This window comes from Manacus candei, unplaced genomic scaffold (genome assembly GCF_025592945.1).
Source record: "Manacus candei isolate 608988 ecotype Guabito, Panama unplaced genomic scaffold, ASM2559294v1 h1tg000028l, whole genome shotgun sequence".
NCBI classification, from domain to species: domain Eukaryota; kingdom Metazoa; phylum Chordata; class Aves; order Passeriformes; family Pipridae; genus Manacus; species Manacus candei.
In genome coordinates, this window is record NW_026138076.1 from 1699061 (window position 1) to 1714256 (window position 15196).

At 39.3% G+C, this 15196-nt stretch overlaps 1 protein-coding gene across 5 annotated transcripts in view; it reads right to left on the reverse strand.

The window, feature by feature from the left end:
• Window positions 1-389: 389 nt before the first annotated feature.
• The window catches only part of CCKAR (cholecystokinin A receptor), a 35467-nt gene continuing 20660 nt past the window's right edge, over window positions 390-15196 (reverse strand). Inside the window, exons 1-7 of one of the 5 annotated variants that reach the window (XM_051790061.1) lie at window positions 13385-13454; window positions 13010-13308; window positions 6410-6551; window positions 5413-5664; window positions 3153-3414; window positions 2315-2442; window positions 390-1693 (exon numbers count right to left, since the gene is read on the reverse strand). In XM_051790061.1, the coding sequence (XP_051646021.1) occupies window positions 1167-1693; window positions 2315-2442; window positions 3153-3414; window positions 5413-5664; window positions 6410-6530 (1290 nt within the window). In that variant the 5' untranslated portion in view covers window positions 6531-6551; window positions 13010-13308; window positions 13385-13454 and the 3' untranslated portion in view covers window positions 390-1166. Of the gene's footprint in view, window positions 1694-2314; window positions 2443-3152; window positions 3415-5412; window positions 5665-6409; window positions 6554-10315; window positions 10357-13009; window positions 13309-13384; window positions 13455-15196 lie in introns of those variants that run through there. The other 4 variants (XM_051790062.1, XM_051790065.1, XM_051790060.1 and 1 more) reach the window with 4 other exon arrangements.

The following is a 15196-nucleotide window of genomic DNA, read 5'->3' on the forward strand; positions in this document are numbered from 1 at the left end:
GCTGCATAGCAAAGAAACTGAATTCCTTGCTCAATCAAGCACCAACAATAACAGCATTCAAAACTGGGGTTTCTTCTATGCTGAGTCTGCTTACGAGTATGGATAGCTGCAGAAAATAGTTGCTTTAAAGTTTAGAAAAACCATTTTCTGACAAAGTGTTTCAGTTCAGTGTGTCTACTATGGCTTCTATAGAAGCCATTCTGCACCTAATGGCTTCTATATCCATGTGGACAGTGCTGCCCCTGGAGTGACTGTGAATGCATTTGTGAAACGTGACGGCCACAGGCACCAACCTGCATCTGCAGTCCTGCATCTTTTGTAAAACACCTCCTTGCCTTATCCCAAGCTTTATTCCTGTGCTACCCAGTGTGACAATTTCCATGTGAGACTTTGGGGCTCATCTAAGACCCTGCCACTTGTATGTGTGGGTGCTTATGGCTGCACAGAAGAAAGCCACTTCTTTGTGCTTGTTCTACAGTGTTTATTTAAATGAAAAATACTTAAATTAGGTGAATTTATGTTATTGCCTGAGTGAAGAATGCATTCCATCCACAAAGTCACCAATATTTTTATTATTTTATTTTCATTTTATTAAAAAAATTATTTTACATAAAAGTATTATTTTCACATAGACAAGCCCATGCTCCTCACCCCAGAACTTCTGTGAGTGTGATGCCAAAATTATCTCAACATGTATTAGCTCAGCTAAAATAATGTGAAAATATACTACAAATATAACAGAAAGATTTTTTGGTTATAATGCATAGCTAGTGAAGTGAAGACTGCAATACATGTATTCATGTTTGAGAAGAATGTATTAGCATCTTGGAAATTTTAGGAGATACTCAGAATTCCAGCTGAACACTGAGCAAAATTGTTGATGTAAAGGACATCAATTTTTACAATGAAATTTATGGCAAACAGAGCATCTTCTAAGGCTTTTTACAAAGTCCTTTATCTTCACAGCCCTCTTCCTCCTTTGTACTTTTGAAGGGAGAGTGATCTAACACTCAGATAGCGATAGCATCCATTTCCCATAGAATTCTCGCTGTGTTTACTGTCAACTGAAGTGTTTCATTAACTCAGAACTAAATCATGTTCAGCTGATGCCACAGTCACTCTCCAACACCAGATGATAGGCCGCTTGTTGCCTCCTCTGACACAGCTCAGGGTGGTGCAGACACAGTCACGTGCGTGTAAGAACTTTTGGAGAGGGAAGCCCCTGTCGTCTTCCCCTCCTCTTCATCACCAGCCTCTCCCCGCGTGGCAGGGGGCCTTTGCTTTGCACAGCAGGTGAAAGTGGCTACAAAGCCCATGCGGAAACGCTTGTTCATGAAGCAGTATATGATGGGGTTCACACAAGCAGAAGTGTAGGACAACAAGTGTATGAAGGAGATGGGAGCCCCTGAGAGACGCTGGTCTGCTGAAGCGGTGTCGAACGCGCGCCAGGCATTGACACTGAAGATGGGAGTCCAGCAAATGAAAAACAAAACCACTATCACCATTAACATACGGATCACGAGTTTCTTGGCCATTAAGTTGGCAGAAGAGCTGTTGCTTCTCACCCTCTCTATCTTGCTGTGGCTCATAGCAGAGAGCTGTTTCAATGGCATTTTCCTTTTCCTTTTGCTTTTGTTGAGGTAGCATCCATCTCCATCCTCGTATTTGGCACTGCAGGTACTTATTTTTCTTTCTGTACATATAAATTAGTGTTTAAATAGTTGGCAAAATATCTCTGAATGATGATTTAAAATAAAAAATGAAGAACGCAGTTTAAGTCTAAACAAATAACATAATTCATAGTTGGACAACAAAGGAAAGCACTGGCCTATTCTGAGTTAGTCATGTTATCAGCTGTTCTGCATCCACTGTCTCCCAATATTCTCACATGTTATGTCTATACAAACTGATGCAAAAGGTGTAAGAACACTGTTGAAGTCCAGTGTTGATGGAAGATAGTTTTCAAGATGATATGCTTCCATTTTAATTTGACAATTTTAATTGTGGTGTTTATTGACAGAAATGGTCCTCATCTGTTGCCAGAAAAAAACCCCTTCATATTTCTATAATAAACAAATTAGAAATTTAATGTACTCTCCCCCAAGCCTTTGCAAACAAGCCACAGGAGAGGTTTATTTGCTAGTGAGTAACAGAATAACTTCAATCAACAAATGCAGCTGGCAAATTCATGACATAACTGACCATAATGATCATTTTTGCAAATAGAAAGTTTTCCTCTTACTAGCCTCAAGATGGCTGCTTGTATTTTCAACTGTAATGGAAAAAAACATCCCAAACCTAAGTGTATTGTTACCTCGTGAAGATTTTCTCTGGCTGGCATCAAATTTTATTCCTCTATAGAGCTCCAAAGAAATTAGGCCATATGCAACCATCATTATAATTCCAGGAATAAGAAAGAGTGTGAGTAGCAGAAAAGTGTACCTAAAGAATAAAAAGACAAACTGAGACCGGGTAACAGCATAAACCAGAAAAACTCCTTTTTATCCAGCTAAGAACTGGGGGAGGCTAGTCAGTGTTTAGTCACCATGCAAGTACATCATGTCTAAGTACTATTGCTGCTTGATAGTGCTGCTGTTTACTTGCTCTGCCTGGATGTGTAGGACTCAGAGCTGACTCTTCTCTCTGACCCTGTTCTCTGTAAGCGACCGAAAGGATTCAGTTCTCAAGACATTTGCAACCTCAGATTCTACTTCTCTACTTCAGAGGACTTTCAAACAAATTAACAGGTAAGGCAGCACACAAAGGGGTGCTTGTATGTGTCTGCATTTCTCAAAGATTAATCAAGGATTTCTCTGAAAATGTTAAAGTTTATGTATAAAGGAATGAAAGCACTATTCCTACTTAACATGACAGATGCTTTCTTTACAGCGACAGTCGGGGCTTAGCAGACCATAGTGTGAGAATCATCACCATGTTGGGTATCTTTCCTGTGACAAGGGAAAAGCCATGCAAGTGTCAAAATATAAGCAGCTTAAAAATATGGGTGTTTTTTTTTACTTCCTAAATAAGCATGATAGAGTGTAAAGGTTTGCTGAAGGTTAATACTTGATTTTCCATAGGCTTAATGCTACCATGAAATCCTGTTTTCCACCAGATAATTATGCATTTGCTAACAGCCAGTTATGTCTTACCAAGACTGCTGAATGACATCACTTGGCCAAATGAGCCGGCACATATTTGCTGTGGTGTTGTTATACTTGGTAAAAGGTACCAGTTTGCTGTAGATTGGGTATGGTGACATGATAGTGAAGGAGACACACCAGGTAGCAGCAATCACTCTCAAAGCATGAGATTTTGTCTGCCAGACCCTGGACTGCAGCGGTTTGCAAATGGCACTGTACCTCTCCAAAGATATGGCAACCAGGTTGAATGTAGATACACTTACAGAGACACCTATATGTATAAAACAAAGAAAAAGGTTATTCTCTTGTTTTAAATGGTCATGTTTTTTGAAATGGTCTTGCTAACTTTCTGTATGCATACATAAATTTAAAAATATAGCAAACTACTTATAAGTTGAAATATTTTTGAATACCATATAAAGTCACTGAAGACAATGGGGCAAAAGGTCTTCAGATTGCTCCAGACTGATATTCTTGCTCTCCCTTTCTTTAACTCCAAAAGACCAAGAGAAAAGATACACTCTATCAAACCATAAAATTCTAGTAACGGGAGAAAAAGACACTTTTTGTCCTAATTATTCTCTTTGCTGCTGTGGTTTATTCATTCCACTAATTGCACTGAAATTCAAACAAGCATTTAAAATCAATGTGATTATGTGGTTAATTACTCTTTTAATGCAGATGTTCACAGTCCCTTTTCTATTGTTTTAAGTTTTTTGAGTGTCCTGCTTGACTGGTGATCTGATTTTATCATTCAAAAGAATTAAATATGTTACGACTTTTTTAATTAGATGCTAATGGAGTTACGAAGAAGGAGAAATGAAGTTACATAGAAGCAGAGACTTTGTCCTTTGAATGTCCTTAACTTCTCCTGTTCATATATTATAAAATATCTGTGTTTCTTTCATTGAGGTGCCCAAGTTCACCACTGCAAGATTATAAATATTTCTTCTTAACTTTGTCACAGATCTTTCTTTCAGTGAACCAGCTTTCATTTAACAGTCTTTGTGAATTTTCTAATGTGGGTCAAACTATAAAATGCCAATATCTTTACACTTTGCTTTACACAAATCATCTGTAATCTAAAATATGTCTTTCTACGTCTTAAAAAATTGAACATCATTGATGCAATGGTTGTCAGTGTCTGTCAGTTGAAGCCTCTGTTACTTGAACCACTAATGGAAAATATCCATGTTCCAACTGTTAAAATAAAACAACTTCATAATGAGAATGTTCACGTTTGATCCATCTCACTGGATTTTTTTTAATAAAGTAATTTACATAGTGAATAAGAGTAAGATGACAATGCTTCACTAATGTTTTATGGTATTTATGGCAGCAATTCATTATAATTGTTTAAACATGGCCTTTAGTTTTATTGGTTTTATCTACAAAAATATGTTGATTTCCCATTCGCACACTTTAGGTGTGTACTTTCACATTACATCAAAGTTCTCAAGGGCATGGGTTGAAAGAGGACCTTAGGTTTCTGTAATTAACTGAGGGTCTCCCAAAAGTGGTGAAAACTTTGTGTGATGTTCTTATTTCTTTTTTTTTTCTTTTTCTTTCTTTTTTTTTTTCTTAAGAAACCAGCAAATGCATGAGAAGTATTGGAAGTGAGACAAAAATTGGTTACACACACAGACATAACCCAGGCATTTTGAAATTCCTGGCTCCACAGCAAAAAAAGGCATACATCAAGGTGTATAAAAGTGGTGCTTTTTAGAGTCAGCCTCTAAAACCTATATGTGTGTTTTATGGTCTCCTAGTGAGCTCTGATCCCATCTGACCTGTCCTGAAAAAGTGCTTGCTCTAAATTCCAGTTCTGCAAATTACCTCTACTTTGGCCTATTTTATTTTTTCATGTGTCACTGCTACCAAAAATCTGTGGGTAAAATCCACCCTTAGCAAGTATGTACAACCCCAGCACTTCTGGTGGGTGATCTGAACGCTGCAAACAACTTTGTCAGGTATGGGTAAGCAAATGCGTGTGCGGGGTTCCTCATTAAAGCTGGATCATGCAACACACCTAACCTGATCCAGCAAAACACTTCTATATGTCATTAAAGTTAGGTGGCTGTCTCTGTGTTTTGCTGGATCAGACCAAGGAAACCAGAACCACAAAGATTTGCACTACAAAGATGTTTCTCCATGATATTGGTAACTTCAACAGCGGGTGGAAACAATCAGTTTTTTGTAGGTCTTTAAATACCTTCTCACCTGTCTCATTAGTTAGACTTCAAAATAGGTATAAACTTCTCAGACTTACCCATGAAATAAGTGGCAGTTTTGCAAACAGCACTACCAAAAATAAAATCTTTCAGCAGGTTGGGAATGAGGGTGAAAGGCATGCAGAAAAGGCAGAGCATCAGGTCGCTGACTGCTAGTGACAGCAGAAACGTGTTGGTGACTGTTCTCATCCGCTTATTTCTTATCAGCACTGTAATTACCAGAATGTTCCCCAAAACGCTGAGCAAGAATATCAAACAATACAGCAGAATTCGAATTATCTGATGAAAATCTGAAAATTGTCACAAGAAAAGATCAGTTATGTAGCATTCGACTCAGAGTAGTATTCTATATTTCATCCTTTAATCAAAAAGTAAAAGCCTTTCTGAACTCAATTTTACTAAGGTTTATGTCTTAGTACAATACAAAATCAGTTAAAGAGCTGAAATTCCTAAACTTATTCTGATGTACCTGAATTGCATAGCATTCAGCTACAATACATGCAATACACTGTACATTTGAAGAGTCAAATACAACTTCTTAAAGCATGTTCTGCTCACACCACTTAGGGCGCAGCATCCATCATGAGAGTTCCTTCTTTATGCAGAAGTAAGAAATTATATAGCAAACAAAAATATTTTAATACATGATAGGTTTTTTTCAGCTTCAAAGTGCTATGATTTCATATTTAATAATTTTCATACACAGTATGAGATCTGATCACTCCACTGTTATTGAATTGACTAAAAATCCTGTTTCTCCAAATCCTTAGCACAGCTGTTTACATTTTGTGCCCAGTAGTGCTACTGTTTTAATTTTCCATTATATCCAAATTTTTTCCTAGCTGAATTTTTAACTTGAAAAACCAGAACACGCTAAATTCTTTGCTGCCTGTTTCTCATCCTAACTTATCAGCAAGCAGTTGATTTTGCACTTCCTCAGAGAAAAAGCCTTGTATAGCTCTTTCTTTCCACTGTATCTTTACATCCAACTAGAACTAAAACCGTGTGAAAAAAAATCTGGTTTTCTATACCTACCTTTAGAAGGATAAGGTGGATCATCCACACAGTAAAAAGTGTCATTTTCCAAGATGATATTGCACAGGAAAGCAGTAATGTTGGTATTGTTCCCAAGGAAGCTTGCATCAACTATTTCCATTCTTCAGTATCCACAGATCAGCTCTGATGAAGAAGAGGGTGGTTTGTAACTATCTGCCCACTCTTTCAGTAAATAAATACATTTCTGAATGAAGTCTTCAGGAGAAATTCAAGAGAGGTAGTTGTGCAAGGAAGCTCTTCTGACTCTCTGACAGGAGCACCCAGCACACAGAGCCTTGTTCAGGCTGAACAAGATTTATTCCAGGGGCTCGTAAGGCAGTTCAGAAAAGCAAAGCAGGTGTGCACATACACACTCACATGTATGCACATACACACACACACACACACACACAGCCCCTCTGGTACTTTTTAGATCCACCCTCTTCTGTTACTGGACTAGTGTTGGGATTATAAACAGCCTAGAAAAAGATTACTGCATTAACCCCTTGCAAGATTGCTTCTACTCTCGTCTCTGCAATATTTCCCGGAGGCATACTGTTATGCCACAGCCAATGAATGAGAACCAGTGAGTGATGAGAGTGATAAATCTGTCTCTCAAATACCAACATTTGAAATGGTAAGAGTAGCTGAATAAAAGGGCAGAGAGGAGGAAAACATAGTGAAGATTTTGCATTCCTTACATGGAAATGATTCTTATCTTCATATTTTTCAGAGCAAACTGAAGATAGGGAAGGCTTAGAAAAATAAGAGCAGTTACATTTAGCTCATTTGGTGAAGTTCTAGCTTCACACAAAGGTGCAGTACATGCCTGATCCAAACCCCAGCAAGGCAATAGAAAAACTAACTAATTTCAATATTCCTGGATCAAACCTTATGAAGGTATATTAGAATTGTTAGTTAATATAAGCAGAAGCCTACACATTTCCTCTGTGCAAGGACTTGTATATGACTTGAATACAAACTTGATTAAACTGATAAATTGGGGCACATTAGTTACACACCAGCGTAAAACACAATGATCTTGAAAGGTTAAAAGTTCTGCTTTTTTAATACATAAACATCATCCTCACTCTTGTTTTCACAAAGTCATGGGCTTTTAACCTCCAGTATACAGCCTGTTTATAGTCAGAAATGTAAATTAATATTTGAAATTGATCTGTTATAACTTAGTGGAAAACAAATTTCACATTTAAAATCTCTTCTACTTAAACAGGCAGAGCAATAACACATCCTTTATAACAAGTCCTAACCCCTTAAAGTTGATATACACAGACTGGAATGCCTGGGTTTCTTTTCCAGTCTTGCCAGCTTTGCTTTATAGTGTGAATGTGGGAATGGGTGTGTAGGGGAGTAGACTGAAAAGCAACATTTAAAGTTCTAATCTCTCAATTATCCTTTTTGCCTCTGGGAGTCCTGGATGCAGCTGGTCATCAGTGGTCCATACCACTGCGTGGTCCCACTTGCTGTGAGCAGGGTGAGAGGTTGGCCAGGGCTGCAGGGCTGCAGGGCTGCAGGGCTGCAGGGCAACAAACACTGTAAAGCCAGTGCATGTCTCTCTCGTTGGTCTCAAATATATGTGGGACAATGTGAAGGACCAGCTTCCCCAGGAGCCCCTCACTGAGCCCCATCCCAAGGGATGGGCCCACTACAGTGTCAAGACATGTTTCCTAAGGACATACAAGATGGATGAAACCAATGAGGCCAGCAGCCATGGCTGGAGGCTTCATGGAGTCAGCAAAGAGGTAAACTGAGCCAGGCTGTGTTGGCTGCAGCTTGTCCTGTGAAGCTTTTCAGCACAACCACATACTGTGCAGACAGCAAATGAGCAGAGAGTACAGTGGTGGTGAGCTATGATTGACTCCAGAGGGTACTAATTTCAACCAAAAGCAAGTGCTGAATGAGTGAGGGAATGATATCTTGTGCAAATCCCAGCAACTGTGTAGTTACTGTTAAAACTGGATCATCCTGTTCACATGCTCAGAACTCTAAATCCGTAAGGTGCAGCTTTCCTCAGTAAATTTGTGCAGACCATTTGTCCAGAGATTTTTATCTGTTATTACAGTCCTCACCAGTTTTCCTTTTGTGAGTGCCAGGCTTACAGACTGGCTCATAATTCCAAGGGTTTAGTTCCCCTGGAGTCCTTTTTAAACACTGTCATCAAATTTACACTATTTTTTTGCTCCTGGCAACAGTGTAGTTCTAAACAATAGATTGTACATCATGTTTAATAATTTTACTATTTCCTTTAGAAGTTCTCGATGAATACCATCTGGTCCTGGGCTGAGCTGGATTCAGCATCTGATGGTTAAATTGCCAGAGTAAATGAGTAAGAATTTGCTATGAACTCTTGACTCCCCTCTTGGAGTCAATTTCTGCATGAAACATTTCAAGATCAAAGAGTTTTGTTTTTATAGGCGTTTATTTTTTGCACAGATTTACTCAAATGTACAGCCAATACTCCTCATGTTTGGGCAGTTCTGAGTTGCCTTTATAATATCATTTCTCTCCAATCCTTTTAGCTAATTTCATGACAGATCATTCTCCATGCAGATCACTATCATCTCACTGTCTCCCTGCAAGCTTTTGGAGAGGAAAAAAAGAGGAGATGGTTTTAATGAAATGCTTGCTAATCACAGATGTAATTTTATTATTTAGGAGAATCAAAAATTATTTTTATCATTTTTGATGATCAAATGTCTGTCCCACTTGAACATAATCATGCATTATTTGGGATGTTGGAAGTTTTAGGGAAGAACTTCCTTTGAGCTGGCTGTTTTATTAACAACAATAATTTATTAATAAAATTGGCTTTGTAATTAAGAAATAATTTAGATACCTTAATGTGCCTGTGTAGATAGTTTGGACAAAAGTATACAAAATTTTTTTCCCTATATTGGAAGGAGGCTTGCTAATCCCTGACAGCAAAAGAATCTTTTTATTTTTCTTGTAATTTTAGCCTTAATCCTTTTTCCCCCTGTAATGGCAAATATTGAACACACTGGCTTTGCAGCCAAAACAGTTGCTGTGCTTGGTCATTTCCTGCTATGCGTATATATCTTTTCTCATCCAAAACCAAGCTGCATCAATTTACAGTTGCCTCATTTTTTTTCCCTGAAGAATAAGCTGTTCTGTTTTTTCATTAATTTGACAAAGATCTTTACTTAAATTTAAATGAAATTCCACTTGTAAAATTATGAATTTGGAAAAGCTTATCTTTATTTTGTGTCCCACTTTGGGTTTGTTACCATGTCTTTTTTTGTCCTAACAAATGAAATATAATAAACTAACTAGAAAAAACATCTATGAAAAGTCATGGTTGACTTCTGTTCTCACTTGCCAGGTTTATGCTGGCAGTAGGCCACTGATTCAGTGGTATTATTTACACAGGCAGAACCTACAGGGAGATCAGGATTAGCCCACACTTCTGGAGAACACACAAAATTCTCAGGAACACATTTTTTGTAAGCTTTTTCAAAGTGATTTGAGCTTGAGTCCTGTCAGTGTCTCACAGTAGCTGCAATTAAACAGTTCATATCACACCCATTAGAACTCGATAACATAATGATGGAATTTACTTCAGAGCATCTTGTTGTGCCTTCAGAAATGGTATTTCTGAAATACAATTCACCAGCTGCAGAGGGGATCAAAGGCAAACAAGGTGCTCCTGCTGCGTCTGTAGTGCTTCTCCAGATGTCACATGTTACATGCCATGTTGCTTAATAAATGCCTGGAAGACTGCACAGATCTTCAATGATGATATTCCATGTGGACACATTTCGAGGTATCTTTTAAATTATTTGGGGGTTGACCACTTTTCTTTTTTTGAAGTGCCAACTCATAGTGTTTGACTTTTTGGATGTCTGCAGTACCACCTACCTGACCCACCTGTGAGATGCTATACAGCTGGCCCTGATGCCTTCATGGGCATCCAGTCAGCTTGTCATAACACCTTCCTCAGAAGGGAGGAAATGGGGCTTCCCAGATGGTGGCTGTGACTTATGTACAATGTTTAGGCTCTCTGATGAATGGGATGAATAAAGCCAATGGGATGAGGTTCAACAAGACCAGGTGCTGGGTCCTGCACTTTGACCACAACAACCCTATGCAGCACTACAGGCTGGGGACAGAGTGGCTGGAGAGCAGCCAGATAGGAAGGGATTTGAGAGTTTGGATTGACAGGAAGCTGAACATGAGCCAGCAGTGTGCCCAGGTGTCCAAGAAAGCCAATGGCATCTTGGCCTGTATCAGGAACAGTGTGGCCAGCAGGTCTTGGAAAGTGATTCTTCCCCTGTACTCGGCACTGGTGAGGCCACACCTCAAGTACTGTGTCCAGTTCTGGGCCTCTCAATGTAGGAGGGATTTTGAGGTGCCGGAATGTGTCCAGAGAAGGGCAATGGGACTGGTCGAGGGTCTGGAGCACAAATCCTGTGGGGAACAGCTGAGGGAGCTGGTGTTGTTCAGCCTGGAGAGGAAGAGGCTCCAGGGGAGATCTCATCATTCTCTACAACTACACAAAAGGAAGTTGTAGCCAGGTGGGTGTCAGTCTCTTCTCCCAGCAGGACAAGAGGACTTAGTCTTAAGCTGCACCAGGGGAGGTTTAGGTTGGACATGAGAAAGTTCTTCACAAGAAGGGTGATTGGGCATTGGAATGGGCTGGCCAGGGAGGTGGTGGAGTCACCGTCCCTGGAGGTGTTTAAGAAAAGACTGGATGTGGCACTTAGTGCCACAGTCTAGTTGACAAGATGGTGTTAGGTGTTAGATCATAGGTTGGAGTCAATGTTCTCAGAGGTCTTTTCCAACGTAGTTGATCATGTGATTCTGTGATATTGTCTCTGTAAATCTTCAGGTCCAATAATCATGTTAAAGTTTCTGTGCACTTTCAAGGTGAAAGAAAAGCCAGAAACTCACTTTTGCTCCAGAGATTGTTATGCAAGTGTTGTATAAAATTTCGGGAAACTGTTTCAAAGAAATATGTGTAAATGATTTGTCCAGTGAAACATAAGTTCACATAAAAATCCTTCTGACACTCTGTCAGTAAGATGCCATTACTGAGGTCGGGGATGAGTCATTATCCACTCATTCCTCCTACATGATTTACTGTGCACATTGCGACTCATGTTGGCACTCCCCAGCCTACCACTGGGCTCAGCTGCATTGCCTCTCTCCATACACCTGGCCCTCTAACTAACTATTAAAAATTGAGGGCAGAAGTTACATCAATGCTTGCTGAACAACTGAAGCTGACCCTTCTTTTCATGGATTATCGTAACTGATGCATAAGTGCTATGAGGAATGAATACACACCCCTGAAAGAGGAATATAAGTATTTTTAAAAGGTGTCTGTTTCTTTTGCAGGTTATACATGGGGTTGTACAACTCTCTTTTTTTCCCCTTCACCCTATGAGTATAAGTTTGCCAGGAAAAAAACACTTCATGACTCAAGCTAGAGTTGCAAGGAAATAGCCCTACATACCCTTATACTGGAGGTGCTAGAATCTCATGCCAACTAACCTGCATCAACACATGTCCCAAGAGGTCTCTTTTTTTGGATTATAATAACACCAACAGGTGTTGGTACCATTAATGGGCTCCTTTGAGCATAGCTTTGCATACTAGACCAGCATCAGTCAAAGCCAAAATCCATCACCTATTCTAAGGTACCAGTTGTCCGAGACTTCTCTGAGGTACAGTCTCGACATGGTTTGTAACAAACAGATAAAATATCAGGGGTTGTCACCAGAAACAGTCCCCATAGGTTATAATGTCAGCAACAAATTGGTATAACTGTTCTTAACAGTACTCAACTCCTTAACAAAGCTCAAAACTGCAACAAGCTGCTAAATAAACCCTCACTTGTAACAATTGAGAACCATAATCTTTTATTTTAAGATTTCAGTTAGGCACATAACAGAGAGTCACCACTATTTTACCACAAGAGATTTTCATTAGTAGATCTCACAGAGGTATATTAAAGAAGTTAGTTATGCTAACTGCAGCCACTATGATTTTCAATTTAAAGATGAAAAATTGAAGCAAAATATTTGGCACAGGCCACTCAACGGGAGAGTGGAAGAATTGGGAAAAGAAAGGCAGCCTTTTCTGACTGCTGCTGTCAGACACACTGCTCTCAAAAGAAGCCACACTACCTTCATAATGTTAAGATCAAATAGATTTCCACTTTTCTGCAGAATTAGATAAAGAGATGTTAGTTTCACAACACCAACTAAGTCATTAAGAGACTGGCTGTGCAGTTGGCAGGGAGGAAATAGAGAAAGTCAGATGATGAGTGAATTGATACCAGCATGTCTGAAGCCAGGGCTTTAATTTAAGATTCCAAAGTTTGTGTATCTTACTATGTACAGACAGAAACTACTTTCTGTTTCATGACATTTCACCTAACATCTACATTTTTAGAGGAGTACCAGTTTCTATTTATTATCTCTTCACGATAAATATCTTTAAGGTAATACTACTGTTATAGGTTATAAACCAGAGAGAGGAATTTTTTCTTTCCCTGCTTCCCTGTAAGAGAAATAGAGTTTCGAATAGGGAAGTGGGAAGGGAGGTAATTAGCCTTACAAAGGAATTAGCTCCAGACTGCATTCCTCGCTGATGGCCCATCAGAGAGGCTGGGGAGGGAGGAGGGGTTGGCTCTGTTCTGAGGGGAGAGGGGCAGACGGCAGAGCTCACTCTCGCTGGGACGGAGTCAGGGACTGCATCCAGGTATTTCTGGAGGAAAAGCCTGGGAACCAGTGTTTTTTTCTGGTTCTTTCGTCCTGGTGAGGCCTGACCACCGGCCCTGCGCCGCCACTGCCTCGTGACTCCTGCCGGGACCGACTGGTTGTTTTTCTTCTTTTCATCGGAGAGGTCTGTGCTTGCTGGGAGAAGAGGGGAGAGCCTTGGAACACCGTCATCTGAGTGAGTCCTGTTGGGGGGTGAACTGCTTTCCCTTACCCCTTCCTTCCACTGAGGGAAGGGCCTCCCATCTTCTTTTCGGCTCCTCCCACGACCCGAGACCACCCCCAGACCCCTCTCCCTGCGCGGTGACCTCCAGTGATCCAACAGTGCCCCCTGCAGGCCACAATTAGGACTGCGCTAAAGGACAGAGAAGTATTCATCCAGACCTTTTTTTTTCTAGGACTACTGTATCTAGTTTTTTTTGTGTTCTGTTACTGTTTTTCCAACATACATGTATCTTTTAATAAAGGGTCGTTATTTCTTCTGTTTTTTCCACACTTCCTCGATTAAAGACCCTTAATTTTGAATTTAAAATTGCTGAGAGAGAGGAGTGTGGTCTATCTTATAACTCATCCTCTTTAGCAAACATTCCAGACTCCTCAGACTGAGACAACTACCAAAATTTATTCATTGACATCTGAGTTCCCAAGATTCATGTAATAGTTGTCTTAAGGGAACCCAAGCTATGAGAAGCAAGAAAAGCATTGTCTCTATTAGACAAATACTGAAAATTTCACTTACATAAGAAGAATTAATTTAATCAGCAACAGTAGTTCCTGAAAGCTTCAGTTTCTTATAGGAAACATTAACTTTCTATGAGCAGTCATCTAGAATGGCATAAATTTGTACAAATCTACACAAGAAATGGAACATACAATTTTATTATATTTTGATAAATTCTCTGTTATTCAGTAGCTGAAGAGGGGCACATAACCTCCCTTTTTACAGGGTAACTCACTGGCTAAATCTCTTCTCAACAACTGAATTATGAATATGAATTTTAGTTATTTGAGACAATTCAAATCAGGAAGTGGGGATAAAGAGCAAAAATTTTAGAAGGTATTACAAAACATTTCTCCTTTAGAACACCTTTCTACCATTACTACTGGTAAAACATAGACAGCTACTGTCCTCTATAAACTCTTACCAGCAAACCCCAAAAGGAAACAACACTCCCTCCTTCAAAATACTTAACCAAAGTAGCACTTTGATCTAATAAAAAAAGCAAAAGACTGTGTGATGGCTAGAGTTTTGTTGTTTTCTCATTGTTCTGATTTTGCATGGAAGGGTACTCAGAAAGCAAGATGACGGGTTGCCCCCTTCAAACTGTGGGACCTATATAATGAAAGTAAGATTTTAAATTAGGTTCATGGCCTGCATTTTATTGTACTCAATTATGTACTTTATTGTTTGACTATTGTTCTTTTACTGCGACAATCTCCAGGCCAGTTTTTTTGTATAAATGGACCTCTGCTAGCTGACAGGTTGGACTAATCATTGAACCCAATAAGACGAGGTACAGGGAGACCTTCAGGACTGAAGACAACTTACCCCAGCTGAAGTTCTGTTCTAGGACTTAATTTCTGGAACATTCATCTTTATTTGTAAATTAGCTAAATTCTCTTTGCACTTTGGACTTCTTTGGTGGGTACAATGCTGTCCAATAACTGGATGTAGAAAGCTGTCAGTTACAATTTTTCGAGAAACTCAGAGAGGCGAGTCAAGTCCATAGTGATAACAAATACTCTTGTTTATTTCAATTGTGCTAAGCTGTTCTGGAAGTATTTGATAGTGATTTCAAAACATTATGCAAATATTGAAACACTGAAAATAATAATTTCCAGAGTTTCAGCACAGATGGGCTGTTAAACGATACTATTGTTGGCCTTACTTGCCACGCTTTTGTCTATATAAATCTTAAGAAAACACATTCTGAGGAACAATTGCCATAGTTAGTTTGGTCTATTTGCCCATGTTTATATAACATTACATTGTGCAGGGAGTTAATGTGACTGAAAGTATGTATGT